Source organism: Cottoperca gobio, chromosome 14 (genome assembly GCF_900634415.1).
Source record: "Cottoperca gobio chromosome 14, fCotGob3.1, whole genome shotgun sequence".
In the NCBI taxonomy this organism is placed as follows: Eukaryota; Metazoa; Chordata; class Actinopteri; order Perciformes; family Bovichtidae; genus Cottoperca; species Cottoperca gobio.
In genome coordinates this window covers 592,045-608,325 of record NC_041368.1, presented here as the reverse complement: position 1 = coordinate 608,325, position 16,281 = coordinate 592,045, and the positions used below count along the sequence as shown (strand labels likewise).

Below are 16,281 nucleotides of genomic sequence, written 5' to 3'. Positions count from 1 at the left end.
TGAACAGGATACACATAAAGTGCAAAAAGATATGGAACATATTTAAGTCAACTGCAAACGGATTGCTGAGCAGTTCAATTAAAATATCTGAGCAGCAAAGTCGGCAAATGCTCTCAGGTGATCAGCAGAATGCTGTCGTGAACACAGCGGTGGAGATGGTTTGTCAGTGTTTGGAAATACGTAGTTTCCTTCTGCGTATTGCTAACTCGTCTAATCGGTAATCGCTTTCCGTCTGTCACTCGCCTCTCACCTCTCATCTGTCTGTATTCGGAGTCACAATGTTTGCCACCTGGAATGCACAGATTTGAATGGCTGAGTTCAATGTGAACTCGCGAGCCATATATGGCTCTTTCGATGACGCAATTTTGAGCTGACATTTTTTAACATGATTAACAAGTAATAAATAATTATACTGTGTAATTTTAAAGTAAAACATTTAGCAGCGGAATTTGTTTTTGTTCTCCCCTCTCCACTCTGTCTCTGACTGTAGGTGTGTTCGCAGGTGTGTGTGTCGGCAGCGAAGCCCCACCCTTCGCGAAACAGAGCAGAGGAGAAACTGTACAAAGCAAGTAGTAGACAAGGGGAGTCAAACTCAATCACAGAGAGGGACAGCATTAAAAACTTGGACTACGTCGAGGGCCAAACACGGTCCACATTTATTGAACAGGATAGACATATTGGATAAAGTGCAAAAAGATATGGAACATATTTAGGTAGGCTACATTCTCCTTTTATGCAGTCAGAGACAGATGTTTGGAATCTTTTCGTAGCTGCCAGTTTAAGTTCTGTGGAAACCCTCAGTGAGTAAAGGTGTGCATCAGTGAGACGACTCCTGTGTGGGTTTTTGTTCATCTTCATCACAGAGAAAAGCTGCTCACACAGGTATGTGTGCAGCATCTGAGCGGCATGATGGCGGGGTTGAGGGATCGTTCGGGGATGAAGCTTGGAAACTGTGCAGCGCCCACAGAGTCATACTTTGCCTTGAGTTTGTCGTTACACTGGAGGTCAATCAGCTCCATTTGGATGTTCACAGGTGCTGTTTCCACGTCAACTGCAAACAGATTGCTGAGCAGTTCAATTTTAATTTTTGAGTTGCAAAGTCGCTCAGTTTATCAGCAGAATGCGCGGTCGGGAAGACAGCGGTGGAGAAGACAGCGGTGGAGAAGACAGCGGTGGAGATGGTTTGTCAGTGTTTGGAAACACACAGTGACCAAAGTTTCCTTGCTGCATCTGAGTCTCCCACAGGCAGCTTGGCTTGGAACGCTCTCACTGCATCATACATGTCCGTGATCACACGGCCCTGAAGCTGGAGGTTTAACAGTGAGATGCTTCATTATGTCGCACATAAAAGCCAGCTCACATCGCCACTTTTCATCCCAGAGATCTGTGGTGTGTTTCCCTTTGCTTTCCAAAAACTGGCAGATTTCCTCACGCAACTCGAAAAATCTATTCAGCACTTTCGTTCGACTCAGCCATCGCACCGCCATGTTCAGAAAAGACTTAAATTGCCTCTGTGTTACGGTGCTTATTACATGTTCCATCTCCGGAGCTTTACAACACAGCGCTTCCTGGTGTATGATGCAGTGATACACCGTCAGTTGCATCTTCTCCCGAATCCTGCCCACTAATCCGTTATTTTCACCACATCGCAGGCGCTCCATCTGTCGTCAGTCCCGTCAGTTTGTCCCGGGGCAGTTTCATTTCATTCACACATTTAGATACTTCCTCAAATATGTATTTTCCTGTGGTTGTGCCATGCATTGATTTAATTACCAAAACCGGCGGGCCAGTTATGATAGACACATGATATTTTCTCGCGGGCTGGATATAATTGCCTTGAGTTTGACACCGGTGCAGTAAACACTGAACCGTGCTCATAAATGAGATAAATAACATACGCGTTTCGTTTATTTAATAAAAGAGAACATTTTATTAAATATATATAAATATAAAAATACATAAAACAATATTTGGCTTTTATTATGGCTCTCCCAGCCAAAAAGGTTCCCGACCCGTGGTGTAGATGATTGAGGAAATTAGATTATATGGAGCCGGTTTAGAAACACTGTCCCCTAATACTACTTCTCTTTGGAGAAGGTGGCACCTTTAATGTTTTGTTTTTTTACTTGCCCAAGTCAGAAATCTACTTGCCCAGGTAAATATTTACTTTTCTCTCATACAAATAGTTTTATCTGTTAGCGGTTATCAGTGCCTGATCGGTACTGCACATGTGCAACTCTTAACAGAGATGAGAAAGAACTAAATGGCTCACTCCTGTGATATAATTAACTAATACATGTAAGATCTTGTGTAATAACTGACAAGTGCTCGTATTTGCATAGCTAATGTGAAGAAATGTTAGGTACTATATGTATTAAATAAAGCTCATACTTAGACTTATAAGAAGCTCCACTCACTCATAACTGTCTTATCATATCAGGGATAATTGTGACTCATTGTGATCCTAATCACTGTGATATTGTGAGTGCATAATATGAGAGCGACCCTGACAGAGTCGTTCGAAGACCCCGTAGGATGTGACGTGATGACATCAAAGACCGGAAATTATATATGCACGGATGTAACCAGTAGGCGGGACCATTCTGTAGAACAGTGGAGAGAGGAGGCTGTGAAACAGGATGGTCACCCAGCTGGGTAAATGTTCCATGCTTGTCTTATCATATTAATAAATGCTTTGTTAAACAAGAAGTTTGCTGGATTGATTTGATAGGCAGTCATAGTGTCCTCAGAACTTTGTTTACTAACAAAAATAGTGACCCCGACGTGATATCTTGAACAAAGAGGACGACTGCAGAGAGGCCAGAGGTTAGTGATGTTTGATAACTGCACACAGGGCTGATCGAGACGGCAAATGCAAAGCCTGTTTAGTCGAATTTGCATAGCTTATATAGTCATTTGTAGGGGCAGTTGTCAAGCGGCATGCCCCGGCGGCAGTCTCGTATGAAAAATAATATTGCAAATGCTAAATTGATGTGATGATGAACGAGTTTGGAAAATACTACATGAAATGAAACTGTGCACAGATGGTAGCCTATAAGGTATTAAAAGTGAACCCGGTGTAAGAAATAAGAGATAAATAAGGCCTGAAAGAAGGTAAAACCTGAAAGAAGGTTTTCAAGTAGCGCTCGATTGTTTAGTTTAAGTTTAACTATCAAGTCTTCAGAGAGGAAGCGCGGCTGACAGAGTTGCTGTGAGTTTACGAGTTTAGGAAAAGGCCAAAGCGGCCTGTTCTGGCTAAAATGAGAGAGCCTTAACAGTGAATTTGGATTTGGACGTGATTACGTGGTGGTGGTTGACGAATACCTCATTGTCTTACTACATTAATTCATCTTCCCTAGACGAGCATATGATATAGTTTAAGGTAAAAACAAAAGAGAGTAATTCGGTTGTGTGAGAAGAGAGTGAACTCTTCTTAGCGGGGGCTATAAAAACCCTATTTAATTTGGCGTAGATTGTATGAAACTAATATTAATGCAGTGTCGGTTGGAAACTATTTATTGAAGAATGTGTTTTGTTAAAAAGCAATATTGTCTGTAAGTGAACAAATTGAGGCGTTTAAGCCAAGCTAACATATTACTAACGCAACAGGTGAGTGGGCCTGACCAAAGCTAATGCCAGGAGCTAGCGCCACATATTTTGTTAATGCATTGGAGTTTGTAACTTCGGAATTAGCCGTACAAACTGACTGTTTCACTATCATTAGATAGAAGCGAATCACGGGGAGGTTTTGATGTTGTTTTAAATTGAAAAAACTTAACAGAAGGAGACATTTTTGTGAAAAGGCCTCATAGGCTAGAAACCAGCTACTCGTTGCTATTCAATGCTACTTCAATTACTGCTTGGAATGGGAAGGTAAATTGTGATAAGCTAAACCTTGAGTCTTACGCTGAAGCATTGGGGTGGAAATTAGAACGCAAAAGTTGTATTAATAAGACAGGAAAAGTAGTAGAAAACTAGGGCTAGGGTATAGAATAAAATAAAATTCGGCATTTTGAATTTTTCCATGTGGTTGTAAAAAGTAAATAACCACGCAATATTCATTATACTCAAAATGTTAATATCTCCATTTAGAGTACGATAGAAGTAGAAACCTAATAACACAAGCTCCTGTAAAAATATTCAAAAGATCAGTCACTCAAAGACAGGAAGCACAGGCCCAGTGGGGGTAGTAAAAGCAGCTGGGGGAGGAAGACTTTGGAAACAGGAGGTTAAAACAGACATTGTACCCATCCCCTCCCCCACCAACCAGTAGGCCATAGGAATGTACAACCTTCATCTGCAAAAAGCCTGAGGACAGACAGAGTTTAACTTTTTTAGGAGAAAAGTTTAATCCATCCATGAATATATTAAAGGGAGCACCACTCCCTGTGTCAATCATGTTAAAAAATGGACAATTAAGTGATGAAGTTTTAGAGAAAATAAGAGCAGGGAGCCACTAGGGGCAGCGCCCTGTAGCAGAGATATTTTATGACGAAAGAGAAGAAGAATGTGAAACCAGAGGGAGACCAGACGTCAGAGAAAGGACTGACAGGAGAACATGACTCCCCAGCAACAGGGGGTCCACACTTCCAGAACCAGGTCGTATATCTGCATTCACACACACTATCATAGAGCCAATTAAAATAGGCTGAATTGTAAAGTTTCAAAATATGTCTCCTATTTTTTAGAGAAACCATGTTTCATAAGTGTGTGGATGACAGATATGTAGACTTTTTGTGTAATTCCGGAGCAGACAGAACAGTAATTAGAGCAGAACAGAGCCGCAAAATACTCAGAATAAAGAGCGTAAAATAAAAACAATCGCAGTAAAATCAGCTAACGATAGATTACGTTCAGAATAAAATAAATTTAAAAAAGACTTTAATATCAGGCCATATTAGAGATGGTATCTGTTTAAACAAGAAGTGTCTGAGAGAATTTGATCAAGTGCCAGGAGCAATCCATATGTCCAGTAAGGAAAATTTCCATATATAGGATGGAGAATGGTTCCAGATTTACAGGTTGTAAATAAAGTTGTAGTACCAAGAGCATCCATAGATCCAGAGAGCAAATCTTTTAATAATAGATATAGCAAACGCATTCTTTTCCAGCCAAGTGGCAAAAGAAAGTCAGATTTAGTTTGCTTTCCAGTATGAGGGAAGGAAGTGTGCACTTACACAAGAATCCCATAAGGATATGGTGAGCGCCTTGATATAATAAACTACAATTGTTCAAATCAATAGTAAAGGATTTGAGTTACAACATTTCACAATCAGACAGAGCACTTGAAGAGGAGAGGAAGAAAACTTAATTAGAAGCACCTAAACCAGACTAAGAGACAAATTATGTAAATTCTGTAGAAGCTGAGTGCCAAATGATGCACTATTAATTAATCCTCTGCCAAAACTGATTCCTGAAAACCCCATGTCAGCATCTGATAAGATAATATGGAATGAAACAGCTGACGAATCATTTAAGAAAATTAAGAAAGTTTTGGTAAACTCATCTGTTTTAGCAATACCAGACTATAAGAAACCTTTTATTTAAACAGCAGACTTTATGACATTAGTATTAACACAAAACCATGGCGATAAGAGTAGACCAGTGGTTTACTACTCTTCAAAATTAGACCCAGTAGATAAGGCGATGCCTGACTGCACATAAGCAGTAATTGCAGCTTCAATGGCAGGTCAGGCCTCTGCATCAAGTGTTATTCAGGCCATTGACTTTAACAGTAGCACATGCCGTGTCAGTTTTGTTGGTGGAGAGCAAAATCACCTACATGTCACCTGCAAGGCACCAGGCATGCAGTGGCAGTTTTGTTTTCACAACCACACCTAACTATAGAATAATGTACAACTTTGATCCATCTACATTATTACCAACAGCTGAAGACGGAGAACCACATGACTGAACGATAGAGACGGACAAGAAACTTCACCAAGACCAGACTTGACTGACATTCCCTAAGAGGAATCAGAGATAGAAATGTTTGTTAACAGATCATGTAAAGTAAACTAGAGGGTCCGAATGTGACAAGATGTATATAGATATATGTGACACAGACCAAAGTATTAAAAGCAGAAGCTCTACCTAATCATCTGTCAGCAAAGGAGCAGAACCGATAGCATTGACAGTGACATGCAGATAAAAGAAAGACAAAGTTGTAAATATCTACACAGATGGTAACTATGCATGTACAACATTACATGTGTTTGCTCAACAGAGACAGAATAGAGGTAGGGTAACATTGACTAACAAACATATTAATCACACTGTAATAGAAGACTTATTGAAGGCAGTACAGCTACCAAAGTATATTGCTTTATATAAAGGCACAACACATACAATAAGAACTGATCCAGTTTCAGTAGGCAACAATAGGTACATGAGAAGACAAACACGCCAGAACACAAGACAGAGATATTGAAAGAGATGCAGAATGCAGCTACAAAGTAAGAAAAAGCCGTTTGGACTAAGAATAATTGCATGCAAGACAGAGACGACTTTCGAAAGAATACTTGACCAGAGAAGAACTTAGTACTACCAAGAAGCTTATATAAATGTGTGTGTATTGAGACACGGTATTTGACCATGTCTCAAAAGGAGGGAGTATTATATTGAGTATTATATTAATTGAGAGTATATTCATAGCATTTGATTTTAAGGCCGAATGCCTACTCCAGAATATCCGTTTCAGCACATCTGCATGGATTTTAGTGAACTAAATAAATGTGAAGGAAATAGAATATAGTTTAACGATAATAGTGTTTACAGCTAAATTAACTGTAAAATAAGGTAATGTTAGTAAAGGATAAGAATAATAAGAATAAGAATAAGCTTTATTTAAGAATTGCAGCCCAAAGTGCTTCACTGCAAAAACATAAAACATTAGACAGAATAATTCAATCACAGTCTGATGTAAATGAATGGGAAAGAGCATTAATAATAGTATGAAATAACAGAATAAAAATTGTATATATTAGCATTAACTGGATGACGTGTTTAGCACCAGTAATATTAAAAATGCACATTTTGCAAGAGGCTTATCGCCATTTGAGTTGATTTATATTCCAGCTATGAGAGAACTTATGGACAAACAATCGCATCCAGAAGTAGACCTAGAAGAAGAAATGTCATAACTGTTAAAAAGAAAAGATATTACGAAATTAGTTGTGAACAGAGAACTCGAAGAGAGGAGAGTCCAGTGAAACCTGGAGATTGGTCTCCTAAAAGATGATCAAAAGGAAGGACTGGCATTCTCCAAGATGGGATGGACTGTTTCAAATCCTATTGACCCACAGCAGTCCCAGTTAAAGAGAGAGCATCCTGGAGACACCTGACACACTGTAAAATGGTAAATATATCACCCACTCCTGTGAGAGACACTGACTCCATAAAAGCAGAAACTGGACCTCTTCGTGGTGAAGTTTGACTACACAAGGACGTGGTACCCATAGGGACACTTGTCTCAACATCAGTGAAGAATCAACACATCCGAAGTTTTAGAAGGGGACTGTGAAACGGAAGTCAGAGTCATCACAGGAGGGTGATTATAGCCCTGTACAGAAACAACCAGTCAACATAGTTAGATCATCAAAATCAAATCAGATCATATTGTGATGGTGTTCCCACTCATCTGGTGAGAAACATGGAACCTAAAAGAACATCACAGTCAGTAGAGACTGCACAACTACATCAAATTTGATTTCTGTGACGTAATAACCTGTCCCTCTTCTCTAACAATATGCAAAACAGATCAGGTGGGCAGAGGAGCACATCTGCGCCACGGAGAGGACATTCAGTTCCCCAGGAGTAGAAACTGGAGTAAGACAGTATGGTCAACATCCAAGATGGATGAGGCAATACTGTACAAGATGCATCAGGTTTTCTGAATAAAAATTTAACAAGCAGAATAAATGTACTCAAAGGAGCAAGAGGAGTGACATGTAAGAAAATAAATGATTGTGATCCATTATTCCTCACCATCGTTTCATCGCATCCCAGAGATTAGAGACTGTTTGTTTTAAGCAGCTGAGGTTTTAGGAGCAGGTCCACAAGGACATATAGGATGAAGGTAGAAAACAAGAAGACTGCAATCTCAAAGCAGTCAGTAGGAAAGGATATAAAGTTACTTCAGTAAGAAATAAAGTAGGCATGGAGACAGGATATGTAGAAAATAATATGTGGCTTGACTGGAAGTTGTATACCGCCAGCTCAGTAAAGATATTGAATTGTATTGCGTGTGTGTACCAGCCAGGCCACTCCTTGCTTTAAAGCCCAGTCCCATTTCTATTCGGACAAATAACACAGAGTAAACCTGTCTGTTAAAAATGATGCACGGTGTAACAGAACCACTCAGCCCAATTTGCAAAAATCTCCTTAAGAGATATTCAACTCACAAAGCCAATAGCACAAGACAAAATATGTGCATTGATGACACTGGTCGAGCGTTTCTATGTTCTATGTTTGGCCCATAACAGGTCAAAGTCTTGTGAGCTTGAACTCGATTGAAGAGAAACACAGCACCTGGGGAGAGCTTCAGCTCCAATGCATACAAAGATGCAGTAGGAGTGCCCCGGGGAGTGCCAGAGATCAAATCGAAGAAGGTTTCGACTCATTGTTTTTATGGTGGGCAACTACCAATAAGAATGTGGATTGGATTAATTACATGTATTGCATCTAACAGAGGTTTATTAATTATTACAAGGGATGCAGTTAAGGGGCAAGCTGAACAACAAGCAGCTTCCAGCTTAATGACATGATAGAATGGCTTTAGACATGCTCCTAGCAGAGAAAGGAGGTGTGTGTGCCATGTTTGGCTCATCCTGTTGCACAATTTTATCAAATAATACTGTTTCAGAGAGATCAGTCACCAGAGCCTTATAAAGATTGACAACATTAGGTGAAGAATTAGCAGAGAATTCAAGAGTAGAGAATTAGTTTGGTGATGCTATGGAAAGATGGTTCGGGAAATGGAAAGTTCTCATGTCACTGGTATCTTCAGCGTGAATGGCTTTATCAAAATAGATTTGTACATCAACTCCACTGTTTATATTTTGTATAGATATTTATGCAATTTTTATATTTATGCACCAGCTAAACCAGAGACTCCTGTTGGAACAGGTGATTGGGTAAGGGCCATGGTCCACAAAAGAAAAGGTAAAACAGAAGCTACTTGGCACCACCTCACACACTGTGTACCCACACCGGCGCCTTCTCGCTCATTGGCAGAAGTTAGACAAGATTTAAACCTGCTGGAACAAAATGGAAATGACTAATTAGATTGTGAATCTAGAATCAGCATCAGAGGATAAATAGTCCATATATTACACTCACTTTACACCTGTTACAATTACTTGAATGCCAGTCTAAGTAAGCAGATAAAACCAGTTAACATTGACCGAATATAGACGAGGGAATAAATCTGTCTAAAGGCCCTGTCACGCATGTCCGTATGGCGGAAACGAATGCCGGCGCATATGAAATATTGGCATTACGCTGGTGTGCGTCGATATAAATTAGGGGTATGCTGGACATAAGTAGTATTCGTGAGGAACACGGCGTTTTGACGCTGGGGTACTGTGTTGAACGCTGAAGCCGTAAACATGTGTCGAGCATATCAAAGACGTTCGAGGTACGGCAGTCGTAAATCGATATACGTGACGTGAACCCAACAGCCAACGAATTGATACCGGGTGGACAACCTAATTGTTAGCTATGCATAAATTTATGTCTGTCGTATCTGCAACATATTCAGTATGAAAGGGCCATATTTCTGGCATGTTCGGTGTTTCGTCTGCGGCCTTCGAACGATCACGTGACCCGTGTCTATAAATATGTCGCCGATCCCGTCACAGAAACAACATTACCCAAGCAGTGAACATGCGACCCAAGAGGACCGTGAAAACGGGAAAGTGGCTGAGAAAGCACCCAGGGGCCGAGGTAGAGTAAAGGGCAAGAGGACCAGGCCACCATCTCCACCGGCCGCTGCATCATCATCATCAACATCCTCCTCCAGAGGCCGCAAAGAGTCTCCGTCTCCTTCCCGTGATAGCACCTGTGGCTCCCGTGAGTCTTCTGTCGCCTCCAACTCCTCTGTGCAGCCCCAGGAGGAGACAAAGAGGAAGAGGAGAGGGCCAAGAAGTCGGACTTCTCATTGTCCGTTGACCATGAGGAGATTATGCTGGAGTTTATCGGGGAGAATCCCATCATCTGGGACTGCAATAGGAGTGACTACAGGAGGGCAGACAAGAAGGGCAAACTGTGGGAAGACCAGGCTGCACTCATGGGCAGAACACACTAGCGGACAGCCTTTGATGTGGCACACTCTAATACTTCCCACCATGTGCAAATGGCTAAAACGGGGCTCGCTTTAACAGGTGTCTTTCTTTAATGATTGTTGCCGTTATATGTAGGCCGAAGCATATAAGGCCTATTGTTACTGTGAAATAAGTGTGTAGGACAAAGTACCGAATGTACAGTGTTTCCCTGTGCCCCCCCCTGAAGTTCAAGACGGTTATTCTGTTTTATATTCACAACTCACTTGTCATATTGAACAGGTGCTTATGTTATTACATACACTTATGTTATTTAACTTATTAATATATGTGCACGTTTCGATGTCTGCTTTGCGTATTTACATTCACTCCTCTGCGCTGCATTGCAAAGGGCAAAACTCCGCACACACACACACCTACAGTCAGACACAGCGGAGGAAGGTAGAGGAGAGAACGTAAAGAATCCGGTTCTGGATAGGGGCCAACAGGGGCCTGTGCCCCTGTAACACAGAGCCTGGACCAACCTGTGCCCCCCCCCTCCGAACGAAGAGTGTACAATAATAAAAAAGTACTGTTGTTATGCGACAGTCCATGCAGGGGCAGGGGACTTTATTTTGATGGGCACACCATGCGGACAGACTAGGATTATACCATTATGTGAAAGAAGGAAGGGGGGCAGACGGCGGGTGTAGTGGTACAGGCCAGGTACACACAGAGCGATTGAGGAGTAGCATTTAAATGCAAGCGAATCGGGAGGAAGTGATGAACTGATCGAAGACCGAAAAAGAAGCAATCATGGTATTACTTGTGTTGTGCACTATTATTTGAACCTAACTAATAGTATTGCAGGCTTGAACACCCATCCCCCCCAGCAGTAAACCTAGGGACAACACTGAAGTACATTACAAATCATTCATAACCTTGTGTATAGTTAAATGCTATAGGCCTAATTGTTTCACAGTCCCACTGCATTACACTAATATCAATCATTTGTATTCCCATCAGATTTCCATCTTTTAGTCTGGTTCAAATCCCTGAGGGATTCGAACACCCGTCTCCATAAGAAAAAGAGTGGGGATGGGGCAGCTGAGCTGACAGAGATGGAGCGGTGGATCAAGGACAAGTTCGTCTTCCTGACATCTGTTGTCCGACACAGGCGTGAGCCCTGCAAAAGTGTAAGTACTGCCCTAAGAATGACATATATCTGTGACCTCATTCTTTTAATGACTATATAATCTTCCGTCATATCGCTTATTCTTTGTATTATTGTGTCTTTGCAGATCAAAGCTGCCATCGATGGACATCCCGGTGACCTAGACTCTGCTGAAGCTGCGTACACGGAACTGCGGCTTGGCGGGTCCATGAGCAAGCGGGTGCAGGATGTCGAAGAGGCCCTTCTATCATCCCTCTAAAAGCGTGTCTCTGCTGCAGCCCTCAGAGACCTGCAGGTCAGACAGGAGCACCAGCAGCCGCTCACCCAGCGTACCGCCTTCGCCAACTATGTGCGTGACAGCCTGGTGACCATGTCCAAGCGGAGGTAGAAATGGTGAAACTGGCCATGAACCGCATCCTGACCGAGGTAATGGAGGCAGACAGCGACACCGATGAGCCCAGTGCTGGCCCCAGCCTGGGAGGACCCGTCGTGCCAGATGTGCGTTGCTGGGTTGATGTATTCAGCAAGACGTGCTGTGAAGAAGTGAGGATGAGCTACTCACGGGGACCCTATTTATACTCCAACCTCAATACGCTCCAGAAATGCTAGCTGTACTGTACAGCACGTTTAATAGGTCACTCCGTCGTCACGAATGGGTTATCCACGCGTTATCAATAAATCGGTTCACCATCTCGTATATCAACGTATATGTATATATATATATGACTGCCGTACCTCTGACGTCATCACGTATGTCTTATGTAACTTTCCGTATGCATGACACTATGACCCACACATTACGTACGTCAGAATATTTTGAACATGCTCAAAATATGCTTACGGCTTCAGCGTTCAACACAGTACCCTCGCGTAAAACGCCGTGCTCCTCACGAATACTACTTATGTCCAACATACCCCTAATTTATATCGACACACACCAGCGTAATACCGTGTATTTCGTATGCGCCTGCATTCGTTTCCGCCATACGGACCTGTGTGGTAGAACCATTACGTTATGTATTAGTCGAATACGTGTTGTGCATGTGTGGGATATGTTATGTATGCGTATCAATCTGTTAGACATACGACTCTGTGCACGTTCCGGATCCAATCCGATCCGATCAAAAGTTGGACGTATTTGGACTCTGACAAATTGTGGGCTGTTTTTCGTATACGTTTCTGCCATACGGGCATGTGTGACAGGGCCTTAATGGGGAAAGTGTAACAATCTGCTTGTTCTTTGGTGTCCTGTTTTATGTTGAAGTGTTCACTCCCCCTTGTTATATGTTTAGTGGTACTTCCTGTCTGTGTCTTTACCCTCTCCTTCTGATTGTTAATGTGTTCCTCCTGTGTCCATTTACTCTGCCCTTATGTTTCTGCCTTTCTCCCCCAGCTGTGTCTTGTTCCCTTGTTTGGTGTCTGTGTATTTATCCCTGTCTGCCCCAGTGTGTTTTGTGGGATTGTCATTCATGTTACGTCGTGTCCTGCTCGTGTGCTGCTCGTGTCCTGCTCGTGAACTGCATTTGGGTCCTCACCTTCACCACACCGTGACAGAAAGTTTCCTGAGTCGATCCAAACGTTCTGTTCCCGGTGGACGTTTCAGCTCCACAATTTACATAGACTCCATATGAGTACCACGAGGTGTGCCCAATAAATTCAAAGCTAGAAATCAAATAACAGTGGGGTAGAAAATCACTACACAAGCTCTCTTGTGAAGTTGGTTTGGTCAGTATAGGATGATGATAAGTATTCTATTGATCATACCGTTAATAATAGGCTTGTTAAAACAAGCTTAACGTTTAAAATGTTATATTTTTTGTTTTTGTTTTGTTCTATTTATACTCTATTGTTTTATACACTAAATTAATTTCTATACTGAAAGTGGATTTTTATATTAAAATTATCTTTTATATTACAGTTATTTTTATGCACTGAAGTTAAGTTTTGCACTGAAGACATGTCAACTATACTAAAAAATTGTTTTTGATGCACCATAAAGGTGATATGGTACACTTTGTGATTGTATTTGTATACCAAAGTTGTTGGTTGGACCAAAGTGAATTTGCATCTCAGTTATTAAAAGTGCCTGATATATCAATAGTATTATACACACCATAAATGGTGTGTAAGGAGGGAATTTGTGATATAATTAACTAATAAATGTATTCTCTTGTGTAATAACTGACAAGTGCTCGTATTTACATAGCTAATGTGAAGAAATGTTAGGTACTATATGTATTAAATAAAGCTCATACTTAGACTTATATGAAACTCAACTCACTCATAACTGTCTTATCATATCAGGGATAATTGTGACTCATTGTGATCATAATCACTGTGATATTGTGAATGCATAATATGAGAGCGACCCTGACAGAGTCGTTCGAAGACCCCGTAGGATGTGACGTGATGACGTCAAAGACCAGAAATGATATATACACGGATGTAACCAGTAGGCGGGACCATTCTGTAGAACAGCGGAGAGATGAGGCTGTGAAACAGGATGGTCACCCAGCTGGGTAAATGTTCCATGCTTGTCATATTAATAAATGCTTTGTTAAACAAGAAGTTTGCTGGATTGATTTGATAGGCAGTCATAGTGTCCTCAGAACTTTGTTTACTAACACTCCTAAACTACATCCGTTAGCTTTGGAAAAAAACCTGATGTGTCTAAGATATGCCCCGATCCCGTTTGTCATCATAATGTAACTCAATGTAACCTCCGTTAACGTTAGCTGTTAAATATATTATATATTTTTATTTATATCACAATAACTAACTCTCCAACACACACTCTCACACTCTCTGACGGAAACCCTGGTATGATGTAAACGTTTCTCAAATAAACTCCATGTGTATTTTTTATTGTTAAGGTTTGAATGTAGTTCACAAAGGCTTGTGGGGTATAATGTTTAAAAGAGTTGGATAAACTAAACAGCCAGGTTACAGCTGCTGCTGCTGCCAAGAAGTTGGTAAACTGTACAAATCTATAGGATTGACAGAAATTAAAGCTGTCATATTTCCTTTGCAATGTGCAAATCATTTAAGCCTTGTTATTAAGTGTTTCAGCAGCATGATCGTGATCTGCAGATTAACTCATCATATCTGCAATGCATCCCAAAACCTGAAACATTTCCCACTGACACTACTCTTACTCTGGATTTACTACATGGGTCAACAGCTACACGTAATTAGCGTAAACATGAATACATTAAAGACTTGTTACCTCACTAGAAAAGACATAATGTTGTGTGAAGATGAAAACCACATGAAAAAGATTTCTAGAAGACACCTTTTTATATTCCATCCTTGCTCATGACTTTAGTGAGGCTTTCTTAGAAATCTCGTGCCATATTTCAACAAACTTCAACGGGTTTCTCGTCAACCCAGGAGGCGAGAATGATTTGTTTACAAGATTTAGCCCTAAGGCTAGCCAATTATTGCTTGAACCCTGTGAAGCAAATGCTTCCAGGAACACCTAGTAGACTTTGAAGCACTTTGCTGTACCAAGGTGGTATAGGAAAAACAGCATTCATGTTTATATACTGGCTTGTATATGTGGTAAGTTTGTAGTTTGAGATTTCCTAATGATATGGTAAAATCACTGTAGTATTGTCTGATGCACAATTATTAATGTACTATGAACAAACCATTTCAAATGCCAGTTAGTTAGAAAAAAGGATCATTAGACAATAGTAGTGGTCAAAATCAAAGCAGTAGAGAACAAGATATCCTGACTTTTAGGGTGAAGCAATTGAATACTTCCTTTCATTAGACCCTCCCTGTGTCATCCTTTTTTCAAACTCTGCACCTCCGGTTGTAACTCAGGCTTTCTTTCTGTCCAATTCTTTTAAACTTGGAAAGCTCCCTTCAGAGCCTCAAAGGACATTATACGAGTACTTTGAACTTGATGTGTAAAATTGGTAAGCATCCCCTTTAAAGAAATGAGGAGTTACAGTAGTTTCACAATCATCAGTTTTACTCATTAATATTTAAATGGGCATCTTTCTCTATATCTTCATGACCAATGAGCCTGTGATAACAAATTATATATTTAAATAAGCTACTTCTGACATTATGCTGTTCAGATGACAGCTCACCACAAACAGCACATCTCCCTACAGTGACTTGGCAGTCTATTTAAAGCATTAAACCTCTTATTCAGCATGTCTGCTTATTTATGCTTTGCTGCTGTGACTGCTGCCGGCAAGAGATTTCTCCGCCTCAGCCTCCACTTGCTTTAGTTCTGCTTGTTGAATGGCTTTAGAAACCTAGTCATGGAGAGTATTCTTCAGTCCAGGTATGTCTATGTGTTGCTGGTCTGATACACCGTCATAGACTCACCTCCTCCACTTGAAAGACAGAGTGTGCAAGCTCAGAGTTTTGTATTGAACCATTCTTCTCCCACTTGTCCGCCATGTGGTTGACCTCCTCCAGCTTTTGCTCACAGCTCTTCTGTGTGTTTAGCAGCGTCACTTCATAAAACTCCTGGATATCTGTGGAAATAAAGATATTGCATGACTCAGGTGCTGATTATTTCCTCCACAGACAACACAGTTAACTGTCTCATCAGTTAAATAAGCTAATCTGATGTGGATACCAGTTGAACCTGAATCAGTGCTACAAGAAGTGCACTGTACTTAAAAATGATAGAACTGAGATTCTTACAGTTCAATAACGTTAGGTTCTGCATATAGATTTGCAACTCCACAAAGAAACGAGTCACCAGTGATTGAATCCAGAGTCTTGCTGTAAATCAACATTTCTGTTTTCAAGACTTGGGATAAATACTCAATTATAACTATATTGACGTTATAAATATATAAAAATGTTTCCCAACAAGCTCTT

The 16,281-nt window shown here is 40.9% G+C and overlaps 1 protein-coding gene across 12 annotated transcripts in view; it reads right to left on the bottom strand.

The window, feature by feature from the left end:
- The window catches only part of dlg2 (discs, large homolog 2 (Drosophila)), a 229,376-nt gene that overhangs the window by 170,706 nt on the left and 42,389 nt on the right, over nt 1-16,281 (bottom strand). For all 12 annotated transcript variants that reach the window (XM_029449072.1, XM_029449077.1, XM_029449079.1 and 9 more), the window contains one exon: nt 15,778-15,929. In XM_029449072.1, the coding sequence (XP_029304932.1) occupies nt 15,778-15,929 (152 nt within the window). The remainder of the gene's footprint in view (nt 1-15,777; nt 15,930-16,281) is intronic.